General features: G+C 34.9%; 3 protein-coding genes across 3 annotated transcripts; 2 read left to right on the forward strand and 1 right to left on the reverse strand.

Annotated features, from left to right (window-relative positions):
* Window positions 1–2,132: 2,132 nt before the first annotated feature.
* Window positions 2,133–2,477, reverse strand: LOC123689416 (protein FAM133-like). The gene has a single exon (XM_045629301.1). It carries the CDS (start codon window positions 2,475–2,477, stop codon window positions 2,133–2,135), a length of 345 nt encoding a protein of 114 aa, XP_045485257.1.
* Window positions 2,478–8,970: 6,493 nt separating this feature from the next.
* Window positions 8,971–9,891, forward strand: LOC111001774 (protein diaphanous homolog 1-like). Its single transcript, XM_022271779.2, has one exon. The coding sequence runs from the start codon at window positions 8,971–8,973 to the stop codon at window positions 9,889–9,891; it is 921 nt and encodes a 306-aa protein (XP_022127471.2).
* A 1,773-nt stretch (window positions 9,892–11,664) lies between these two features.
* LOC123689395 (ras-associated and pleckstrin homology domains-containing protein 1-like) lies at window positions 11,665–12,904 on the forward strand. The gene is made up of 2 exons (XM_045629218.1): window positions 11,665–11,801; window positions 11,864–12,904. The coding sequence occupies exons 1-2, from the start codon at window positions 11,793–11,795 to the stop codon at window positions 12,857–12,859; spliced, it is 1,005 nt and encodes a 334-aa protein (XP_045485174.1). The 5' UTR covers window positions 11,665–11,792; the 3' UTR covers window positions 12,860–12,904.
* The last annotated feature ends 84 nt before the right edge of the window (window positions 12,905–12,988 follow it).

Here is a 12,988-nt window from a genome sequence, read left to right on the forward strand (position 1 = left end):
AGAGCTAATGTCGTTCCTATGCAAGTTTGTTAGTTAGTTATTTAGTAGGCCCCAGTATTTACCAATAAAGTACGCTAGAATTTGCGGGCAGATACCTGTTAGTGATAATTATGAGTACGTGTCATTCATCACTACGAAGATGTCATACGCTGAAATGCTCTAACGAACTTATTTCGGCCTCTCAGGATATATACAACTTCTCGTTCTTAGCCACTGTGGCCTTCAGGGCATCGGAGGGCATTCAGTGGTTAGACAGATCGAGTATCCTCCCTTGAGGTCGAAGGTACAGTATTTGTACATCCTTCCTTCATAGGTATAACCCGATAGAGTAAGTTATTTGACGTTTTGTAAAGTGGCTATAGTGGTGCCCACTCCATCAATGCCCTAAAAGAAGTGGAAAATGGAAATGTATCAATTAGCAAACAATTAAATCAGTATTTGTCTGAATTTAGAGAAATAATTTACCTGAAGCCAATTTGTTATTACTTTAGCCATTACTTCACAACCCTTGGACCAGTATTAGCAAATAAAATACCCTCAATACCATACGAATACCAAAAACCACCCTAAAAAAATTGTCACAAACATCTAGTTTTAAAAGTATCATATCAGTATTTTTTTATTTATTTTTTATAATATGGCTGTAAATGAGAGAAATGCGGACATAAACAACAGAAAATCACTGTAAATTTTTTAAATAAAAAAAATATTATATTGCTGACATTATAAAAAAGAAAATTTTGTTAGGCTTAGTTAATATTATGTTTAATAATATTTTACAAAAATAAATGCTATAACTGTTCATCCATATACATTAATAATGCCTAAAAAAAATTACAAAACCCTTTAAACAACCATAACCTACAGAGAGGAAAGTCCTATAATCCATGACAATAATTAAAGCATAGAATATTTAAATAGTCGTAACTTTATTTTTTATATGCTCAGTGATCTGTCTATTATTTAGTGCTAGGTCTCGTGTATACCCTGTTTAGTCTATGACTTAATTAAACATAATTTTTACTTCTCGTTGCGTTGTTATTGCGTTGATAGTCTAATCTCATTTTTGGTGCCTGGACATAAATTAATAAAAGGCGGTAAAATAATAAAAATATTACAAATTAATATTTTATTGCCTCTTTTCGGACATGACAGTATGTTCTTTATTTTTCGTAGATTGTTATTTTGTTCCACTGTAGCGTGTCCGTTTGCCAGGTGGCAAAGGCTTCCTCCAATCTTCTCCATTCTGGCCTTTCTATGGCCACTCTAACCCATGTTTGAGTTTTGACTTGTCTAATATCGTCGTCCCACCGTTTTTGTGGTCTACCTCTCTTTCCCTTTTCATAATTTGACAATTAACTACCTATTAAATAGTCTCTTATCTTATGAATACTAGGTAATCACTTATTTGTATAACAAAGTTAATAAAATATTAGGGTATAAATACATTGCCACTGAGTTCCTTGTCATATGCAACCCCCAGGGTCTCTGTAAAAAAACAGCTGTATGGCTGTGCGTAAGCTTGGTTTTAATGCTCACCCATTTTATCTGCAGAGTAGTGTGTGGAGTCCTGTTACGTTAATTAATTTCCACGTCGGACATTAAACAATCGTTCTCAGTATGCAACTAGTAATAATAATGCATTATCTAGCCAGAAAAGTAATATGGCCATACGTAATTTGGGTAGTCGTATCTATAGCCTGGCATCCAAGGCCAATAAAATTTTGGCTTGGGCCAATACCATATTGACTGTCTGTATTGCCACAGACTAGGAGAACATAAAAAATTAACATGCGTATATTTGGTCGCTTCATTATAGTTAATTCGTTGACCACGAAGTGTAAGGATTTATATTACGTGAAAGCAAAACACTAAAACCGTCGACTTTTCACCAATCGCAAACAACAATGATTTCAAGTGCTTATATATGCCGTGGTGCCGTACTGAAACAATACAGAAATTAAACTAGTCTTTATTATGATTTTTTTTTTATATTTGGTTACCTTAAGCTGAAAAGTAATGCAGGTGTTCAGATTAAATATTTTTTATTATGCCATGATTAAAAACAAGTTTTTATTTAAAAACGCATATTTTATTTTATAAAATTATTAATGTGAAAATTTACAAAAAGATTAATGTCTATGTTTATGCTTCTTTGACTTCAAATCAAATTTACGTTTTAGGTCACGAACAGTCATCTCTTGGCTATCAATATTTTCGATCTCTTCTTTACTCTCTTCTTCGAATCTAGACTTACTTTTTCCAAGATCCAGCCAATCTCCTGCTTTGTCCTTTTTCACCTTCTTTTGATAAACGACATCTCCATTCCGAGTTACGTAAGATATAACCGGTGTCAAAACCTGTCTCTTTTTTGTCCTTTTTTGCTTTTTTTTACTTCTTAATGCATATTCTCTGCTCGATGAAGTGCTTTCACTGCTGCTAGAACTCGACGAGGAATCTCTAAACTTCTTCTTCATCCTTCTTCGTTTTCTATGTTTTCTGTCAGCGGCTTTAGACCGATAAGGCATGACTACAACAGGTAATCGCTGTTGAGGAATTTGAAAGGGGGAGTTGAGGTTCATGGGATGAGGTCCATTAGGCATGGCTGCAGAATGCATTGGCATCTGTATGGGTCCTGGCATTGGCATGTGTCCTGGCATTGGTCCCATTGGCCCTGACATTGGAGCTGACATCTGAGGGAAAGCATATTGCCCTGGAGCTGGAAACTGTGCTGCGGTGTCTATCACTAGTTTTAGGATTACTGTTGCATGTAAATTATAATACATCTTCATCTGAAACCAAAGGCAGTATGATTAATATTACAATTCTTATAAATCACTTAAGGCACCTGGATGCCATGGCGACGTCGCTGGCTACATATCCAAATAATTTGTATGGAAATGTATAGTAGTTAACTGACTTGACTCAACAGGACCAACGGTTCCTTTTGTAGAGTCCGGAAACACATGATAAGTAAGTAAGTAAATATCTTCTATGCCAAGCGTCGATTCTCGAAATGAAACTTGAAGGAACTGACTGACAGATATCTGCTGGCATATTCATTTGGCTACCGAAGGTAAACATGGGGAACCATCCTGATGAGTTAGCGGCCTAATACTTACACGCACTTTTCTAAGTATAACGTTAATGAAAAACCCTTTTCAGTCTAGGTTTCTATAACTTCAGTATTGGTATGCAACTAGATTTCGGTGTGATATGGAAAGTTGGCAAATGCAAAAACTAAATATCTGTTAAAAGAATTCAGCTGTATTTCCCACAACTAAGCGTTTTTTGAAGTAGTTTTTACCGCGCACTACCACTACACAGACGAGCTGTCCACCGAAGTATTACTGAACCAGGGGTTTTCAAGAAAACAGCTTACCGATTCTTAAAAAGCAGACAAGGCACTCGTGAGCCCTCTCGAATCGATAGTGTTTATGGACGGCGATGTTACTTAACATCAGATGAGCCTCCTGACCATATGCATATGTTGTATAAAAATATAAAGCGACGACAATGGCAAACTAATATACACTGAGATATGGGTTAAACGGCCTATCTATCTCCCGTCCCCATGGTCAGCAAAGGTTAGCAAAGATCTTAAATGGTATTATGCGTTTCATATGTGTTAGTCTATGGAATGTAAATTTGGTGCCTTCAGCAATTATTATAGAATACATTACTTATTGTCTATGTTATATCTGGTATCTATGATTTGCTCTGTGTAATATAATTAAGCTTACTTCCTTTTTCGCCATTGTCTGGTTAACATTAAAATATAATTAACACAGTGATTAAATAAAATACTCGTTTCATTTAACAGGTTATGGGCCCAGACCACCTGATTTTATTTAAAAACAAAATAGTTAAAGTGAAAAGTACGAAATTGAGTTCAGTATAACCTCAAAACTCGCCACGCGTTTTTCAATTTTCTTCATCAGCAAAAAAAATGTCTTCAAATAATACGATGGCACTGATTGAAAAGCTGACTGGAAGAGAAAACTATCCTACGTGGAGATTTGCAGTGCAAACCTACCTCGAACATGAGGAATTATGGAGTTGTGTCACCGCGAAAGACAATGAAGCAATTGATCCCAAACTTAACACAAAAGCGAAGTCGAAAATTATCTTATTAGTACATCCCATCAACTATGTACATATACAAGAAGCCAAAACAGCTAAAGAAGTTTGGAATAATTTAGCCAAAGCTTTCGATGACAAAGGTTTGACACGCCGAGTTGGTCTGTTGAGAGATCTGATCAATACAACACTTGAAAATTGTCTGAACATTGAAGATTATGTTAACAAGATCATGACCACTGCTCACAAGTTAAGAAACATTGGTTTTGAAGTCGATGATGAATGGCTTGGGACTTTATTACTTGCCGGTTTACCAGAAATGTATCAACCAATGATCATGGCACTTGAAAGCTCTGGTGTGACAATTACAGCTGATTCTGTGAAGACTAAGCTTCTGCAAGAAGTGAAAAGCTCTGAGTCTAGTGCATTGTATGTCAAAAGTAAGGGAAATCAGTTTGTCAAACAAGCTCAAGATAAAAACAAAACAAGTAAAGGTCCAAGGTGCTATGTGTGCAATCAATATGGGCATATAAGCAAATATTGCCGAAGTAAGAAAAAGGAACAGAAGTCTAAGGAGAACACAGATTCTGGGTATGTTGCTGTGCTATCTGCAACAATAAACAACGACAATAATTGGTATATAGATTCTGGAGCATCAATGCATATGACAATGAATCGTAACTTGATTTACGATGAAATTACACCTCCAATTTCCACAATAAGAGTAGCTAATGACAAGAAGTTAGTTGTGAAGGCCTGTGGAAAGGTAAATATTAATGTTGTCAATACACAAGGTAAGTTGGAAACTATCAAGGTACAGAATGTTCTCTATATTCCTGAGTTGGCTACGAATCTTCTCTCTGTTAGTCAGATAATAAATAGTGGCTGTCAAGTACAATTTGACAAACAAGGTTGTAAAATTTTGAATAAAACAAACAAGCAAGTTGCAGCTGCTAAAATGATAAATAATATGTACAGGCTAAATACACATAGTATTCCAGCATACATATCTGCTTCAACAGAAAATGATGATTTCTACTTATGGCATCAGCGTATGGGTCATTTGAACTACATTGACCTGAAGAAGCTGGACATCTGTGCTGAAGGTGTGCAAATGTCCCTGAGCAGTAATGTGACCTGTATTTCCTGTATAGAAGGTAAACAAACAAGGTTGCCATTCAAAAGTGAAGGTTTCCGAGCAACAAAATTGCTAGAACTTGTTCACTCCGACGTATGCGGGCCCATGGAAGTGAAGTCACTTGGAAATGCAAGGTATTTTCTTACCTTTACTGATGATTATTCTAGAAAAGTGACTGTTTTCATTTTAAAATCAAAGTCTGAATGTCTTAATAAATTTAAAGAATACAAATGTCTTGTAGAGAACCAACTTGACACTAAAATTAAAATATTAAGAACCGATAATGGAACTGAGTATATAAATAATGATTTTACTGAATTTTTGAAGTCATCCGGCATACAACATCAAACATCAATTCCATACACGCCTCAACAAAATGGCTTATCTGAACGTATGAACAGGACACTGCTTGAAAAAGCCAGATGTATGTTAATCAATGCTAACTTACAGAAAAACTTGTGGGCTGAAGCAATAATGACAGCAGCATACATAGTGAACCGTTCACCTACACGAGCACTAAATTATAAAACACCTGAGGAGATGTGGAGTGGAAGGAAACCTGATGTAAGTCACATGAAAATATTTGGTTGTTATGCAATGGCTCAAATACCTAAAGAGAAAATTAAGAAATGGGACTCTAAATCACAGAAACTTATTTTTGTTGGTTATTGTGAAAATAGTAAAGGATATAGATTATTAGATTCCAAAACAAAAAATATCATAAAAAGTAGAAATGTAATTTTCCTAGAGAATAGTATAACAAGAAATGTGGTTCCTCTCTCATTGTCAGAATCAGAAAATAAAGAATCAGATCATGTAATTGAAAGTTTTTCAAACCGTGAAGATAACACCACAGATTTGTCGTCTCATACACCCGTGGATCACAGCGATGGTTCTGATGACCCTGAGTATGTACCGGAGATGTCAGTGAAGTATCCTCAGAGTTCTAATATTACACTTCGTCCTCGAAATAAAATTAATAAGAACACAGAATCTAAGACATACCTATGCTCAAGTAATGTACCACTCTCTGTCACACCACAAACATATGCAGAAGCATTGTCATCAAAAGACTCTAACTTGTGGATGAAGTCGATTGAAGAAGAGCTGAAAGCACATAGTGATAATGGTACATGGCAGTTAGTAGAACAGCCACCTGAAGCTAGAGTTATAGGATGTAAATGGGTGTTTCGTATAAAGGATGAAACTGAAGGACTAAGGTACAAAGCAAGGCTATGCGCTAAAGGATTCACACAGAAAAGCGGTATTGACTATACTGAGACATTTGCACCAACTGTCAGGTATGACTCAATTCGCTTACTTTTATCTGTTGCTGCAGAACAGAAAATGTCAATGATACAATTTGATATTAAAACTGCATTTTTATATGGTGAGTTGAAAGAACAGATTTACATGACGCCGCCAGAGGGCCTTACTGTTCAAAAAGATATTGTATGCAAGCTCAAGAAATCTTTGTATGGCTTAAAACAATCACCTAGGTGTTGGAATGCTAAATTTGATAATGTTTTAAAGAAATATGGTTTTAAGAACAGTCATGCTGACAGATGTGTTTATGTGGGCTGCATCAATGGTATTAAAATATATTTATTACTGTATGTGGACGATGGATTATTACTGTCTACAGATGCCTCTGCTCTTACTCAAGTAATAAATGACTTAAAGAAAGAATTTGATGTAAAGATTTGTAAATCATTACATTTTATAGGAATGCATATAGAAAGTTGTGATGATTATATATTTGTGCATCAAAGTACATACATTGAAGAGATGCTGAAAAGATTTAACATGTGTGATACCAATACTAATAGCATTCCTGCTGATCCGCATGTTACTTTGGTAAAAAGCACTGAGTCTGATAGCAACAACAAACACATTCCTTACAGAGAAGCTGTGGGTTCTCTCATATTTGCTGCAATAGTGAGCAGACCTGACATCATGTATGCAGTGTCGACAGTTGCTCGCTTCCTCAATAATTATGATCGGATGCATTGGAATGCGGTAAAGCGTATTTTTAAGTATTTAAAAGAAACAAAACATTTTGGACTCTGTTTCAGATCAACTCAAAGTAACATACTTGAATGTTACTCTGATGCCGACTATGTCAATGATCCTGACACCAGAAGGTCTATCACTGGTTACATCTTCATGAAAAATGGAGCAGCAGTGACGTGGAGCACTCAACGACAATCAACCGTCGCTCTGTCTACCACTGAGGCAGAGTTTATGGCATCCTGCTGTGCTACAAAAGAAGCTCTCTGGGTTCGGCAGTTAATGCTTGATATTAACGAATATAAACAGAGTTGTATTAATCTTCATATAGATAATCAAAGTGCTATTTGTTTGATCAAGAATAATGATTTTCATAAACGATGTAAACATATTGATATTAAGTATAACTTTGTAAAAGAAAAATACGCACAAAAATTGATAGATTTGAAATATGTTAGTACTAATAGTCAGTTAGCTGATATATTTACAAAAGCTCTATGTAAAGTAAAATTTCAATATTTCAGAGAGAAACTTGGTGTGATTGAGAAACCAAAAATGTAAAGCTATCATATTACTGTGTTGCTCAAGTATGTTTATATAAAGTTTTATAACTAAGCTATTTAATGTTTGGTTTTCATTTGTAAGCTTTAATAGAAGGCTCAAATTTAGTAGGAGTGTTAGTCTATGGAATGTAAATTTGGTGCCTTCAGCAATTATTATAGAATACATTACTTATTGTCTATGTTATATCTGGTATCTATGATTTGCTCTGTGTAATATAATTAAGCTTACTTCCTTTTTCGCCATTGTCTGGTTAACATTAAAATATAATTAACACAGTGATTAAATAAAATACTCGTTTCATTTAACAATATGCCACCCAGCCTCCACTTAATCAAAAAAAAAAACCCTCGAAAGAAAAGAAAGGAGAAACAAAGACCATTATATAGTGGTTACGTAATACTAGAACCCAAATAAAATTTCCTTAAAACATAATCAACGTATTTAATAAAATTGGTACCTTCTAAAAATAATTCCTAACGTCCTCTACCATACTGCCAGGAGAATGAGATGCAAAAGACTGCAGCGGATTTGCCGTACGTGTGACTTATATACTAGCTTAACCAGTTTAAACTTTGAATCACATTGTTAGGGGTTATGTAATATTAAATCTCTCTTTGTCTAAATTTAAGAAGTAGTTCTACGTGTTAAATATTAAATTAACGTTGAGTATGAGTTGGTCATAAATAATAATCGGCGATATTGTTATACATGTACTCATCAGCTTTGCTATTTAAATATTGCAGGCGCTTTTAATTATGTTGACAATATTCCTGGCAGCTAATTTTTAAAATCATATTATTTCTGTAAGAACGTAATCCCATTATTGATTTATGTAATTTGGTTCAGTTTTATGTATGTAACTCCTATAATTTAGGGGATAATTCTAAACATAAATGTTTTTAAGAAAAATAAATCAGATTGCACAATCAAAGTGCCTGAAAATGCTGAATCAAAAAGTTATGCAATTAGACGAAATCAACAATAGTATATTGTCTGTTACATAATGCATTGTATGGTCTTTTGTTTTTCCTCACAGGTGTGCATAAAATAGGAGTGCAGCCACTCAGTACGTTGTATTTAAAAGTAGCCTGGAAAGTCTAGTGACACAATGTCATAATAATAATAATAGTTGACTTTTAATCGTTTTGAATCAAAAGTCTTAATTTAATTTAGTTAGAATGCAGTATCGGTTTTATTGTACTTATCTACTTTTATATCTATCTTACACTGCAGCAAAGGAACCTGAGCTTCCATTATGTCCGACAAATATACAATATTTCCCTCAGAACCTGCCAATGCATTGCCGGATGCCTACTGCTGCAGATCTACAGAATAATCAAATTCCATCGATGCCACCTTTTCCACCTCCGTTTTATCATACCCCGCCACCAGGAGCGGATGCAGAACCAGTACCAATACCAGTACCACCAGGAATACCAGGAATGCCGCCTGGTATGATTGCGCCGATGCCCATACCTGGAGGCATGCCCGGAAGTATGCCGATACCTATGCCAATGCCAGGACCACCGGGGCCAGCCCACAAACTTCCAGTAATTGTTATGCCTTTCTATTCACCAGACAACTCTTTCAAAAAGCCTCAACCAAGCCCTAGAAGACCGCATCCAAGAAAAAAGTTTCGCTTTCGAAAACGACCAAAATCACGATATTTTTCTGATACGGATTCGAGTTCGGAAACAGACACCTCCTCCAATGACATCACTGACACGTCTGAAAGTGACGGATGGTGGAACGGAAGACGAAACCGGAAACCTCGATCCAATAAACGTCATAGAGAAAAAAGGAGGAGACATCAAAGACAAGAGTTACTGACGCCTGTATTGCAGTATGTCACTAAAGATGGTTACGTAATATTTGAGAAGAAGATAAGTAAAGGTGAGGCAAAGGATTGGCTGAAGATTAAAAATGATGGAATTGAAGCAACAAAACCTCCAAATCAAGAAATAGATGAGTTTGAAGAAGAACCCGTTGAAGTAAAGCCTGATAAAGAAATTGAAAAGGTTGAAGTAAAAACGGAAAGAAACTCTCAAAAACAGCATAAAAAGAAGAAATTTAGACTTCCAAAAAAAGCTGAAAAGTAAAGATAGTGATAGAAGTTTTAAGATATTATATTATATTGATATTAAGATTTATAATTTTGTAACATTTTATAAATGATTTTATTATGAATATTTGTTCTTTCTTTTTAATGAGTTTACTATATGAGGTTTGCCATATCAAAGCTTTGAAGCAAAAAAAAGAAATCCTTTGAAGCAATAAATTAATTTTAGTATTTGATTTTACTATCTAAATTGATCACGCCTTACTTTTGAAAGCGTCTTGAGAGTCTTGTTGGCACATAAAATTGTAAAATATGTCAATTAACCACAAAACCCACCTGTAGCTGAAATTTCAAGTATGTAAATTATAATTAATATTAAAATAATAAAAAAACGTCTCCAGTAAAATAAATCAAGTTAGCACTAGATATTATGTATATCGTTCAGTTTATGAGCATTTTCATAAACAAGGGTACAATGGTACTTTAGATATTTATTTACATTTTAAAATAAAAATATCTTGTATTCATAGTGAACATAAATCAGCCCAGATTATATTAACAACATTTTCGTTTCTTAATCTAAGTTATATGTCTCTGCGTGTAATTAACACTTTTCGGCAAGTATGTGGTAAGTAGTCCTTTGTGGTTGCCAATTTGAAGTAACATTTCATTCTCTATAGATAAATCGTCATGGTCGTAGAACGGTGTCGAATTTAGAAAAAATCAAAAATCCACCATTAATTATATTTGGAGACTTAATATTATGCCTACATTAAAAAACAAATTCCATGGGTTTTAAATTTTCTAATTAGTTAGTCGCTAAAGTGACGGATTTGATAGAACATGTGAGTTTTCTTAAAAACTGTGTAATTTAAGGTTATCATTTTTATATTGTTTCAAAACAAACGCTTGTTTAGTTTGCTTGTATTCAAATTTTTATGATTACAGAATACTTATCTAAAAAGTTATGACAAAAAAACTAACATGATTATATTATTTTGAAATGACTGCCCTGTAAAGTTTACTATATATCAGATCCGTCACGATTCTACGACTATGACGAAATATTTCTCTACCTAAATATTATAATCGGTAGAAGCGCACGTTGTCATCCCTGTGTCATTAGGGCGTTAGCAAAGTATGTATATGTATCTACATACATATGTTTGATACTTTTTGTTTTTTTGGGTTATTCTTTATTGTCTTCATATTTATTTCTATTATGTATACATGATTATATATGCATAAATGATTCAGTGTCACTTTTCTTGGATTGAATCAAGGTTTAGAATTGCCTTTATGATTTTCCACGCTAGGACATTCAAACATTATCATTCCTCCAGCTGTTTTATCCCGTTTCCAGAAACCGCGCGAAAATTTAAGCAGCAGAATATAAATAAAACGTGCCAAGAGTTTCATTCTTATTTGAATTCGTCACTGCTGAAACAAATGCAGCTGTTAAAACAAATTTGTTCTTCTAATAAATATAACTAAACATTTTGTATCTTATATTTTGAGTTTTATACCTTACTGTTTCTAAATAAATAACTTTAAACACGTGGTTTTTTCTTATTGACTACTATTATTATTTGACCTAATTAATCAGTAGTTGTAATGTCTCGTTTTGAGTCAAATAATAAATGGTTACATTATGTATAGTTGGGATTTTTAGACACGAGAACAATTCTGAGTATGTAATACATACGCACATATACATTACAAGACATAAAACAGAAAAACGTATACGTAATAATATTTCAAAGGAAAATCTAAGATATCGATTTAACGATCGAAAACATAATTTCTAGTTACACAATATTCAGTGGAAAAATCGTATATTGTACTTTTACGCACCACAATGAACACGGTTATATAAGAAAAGTAAAATGTTCAGAGGAAATCGCATTCACGTAGAGAACAATCGAATTTTACTCATCGAATATGCATTTTGTAAGTCTCATGAATAATATAATTAAAGTGTATGAAAATTTTAACGTTTTCTTCTCTTTCAGGGCTTATATAAATGGATTGTTATTTTTCTGATCACACTTATCAGAAGAGCCAATGTACAAATGGCGTACCCCTTTTATATGCCGCCTCCTCCACCGCCTATTATAGCTATGCCACCACCTATGCCTATCCCAGTCATCGCCATCGAAATACCAGAGCAAACTACTAAAACTACTACAACAACTACAGAAAGAAGTGTGGCTATAGCGATACCTGTTCCTGTGCCCATGCCAGTCCAAGTTGCCGTACCAGCTTATGGTCCCTCATATTGTGTAGCTTCCCCACGGCCGAAAAACTGTCCACCATGTCCACCGTGTCTGTGCATGCCTCAATGCACACCAGCATTCTTTTCATACTGCTCACCATGTCATCAAAAGTGCCGATGTCGTAGCCCGGGTGAGGCCCCCATGCCTTTACCACCAATAGCACCAATGCCTGTACCTGGACCAGCTTATCCAATGCCTGCAGCACCGCCAGTAATGGTTGTTCCAATGCCTCCAATTATACAATCAAGGCAGAGACGCCGGAGGCCAAGGCCAAGATCATGCAGTGAAGAGACCAGCGAAGAGACGAGTGACTCAAGCGACTGTGACTCTAGGCGAAGCAGGAAATTCAAACGACGAAGACTCAACATGTTAAGGAACCGAGGTAGCTCAGATAGTGATGGTGAAGTTGTTAGACCCGTGCTGACTTACCTTTCCAATAACGGTGATGTCAAATACGAGAAGAAAATCAGCAACATCGAGGCCGATCAGCTTCTAGATAGAGATGACGGAAGACGGTATCAGACAATGAATGTAATTACCAGAGAGGATGGAGCGAACAAACAGCAAGTTGTGGTAATGTCGAATGATGTTGGTCCTCGCAGATATAAGCAGGTGAAGTTGCGTAATGGAGTAACAAGTCATGTTCTTAGTAGTGGTAAAAAGGAATTGGTGTTTCAGCCTCCGGACAATAAAAGAATTAGCAATTTATCAGTTTCCTTCCAAATAGCATAGATATTTTTGTTATTTTTTTGTAATGATGTAATAAACGTAATTCGCCACTTCTGTATATAATTTTTTTTTACCTAACTTTATCTAAACATTTATAAATTAAAAATATATAAATATTATAATATATTATCG

Source organism: Pieris rapae, chromosome 8 (genome assembly GCF_905147795.1).
Source record: "Pieris rapae chromosome 8, ilPieRapa1.1, whole genome shotgun sequence".
Classification (NCBI taxonomy): domain Eukaryota; kingdom Metazoa; phylum Arthropoda; class Insecta; order Lepidoptera; family Pieridae; genus Pieris; species Pieris rapae.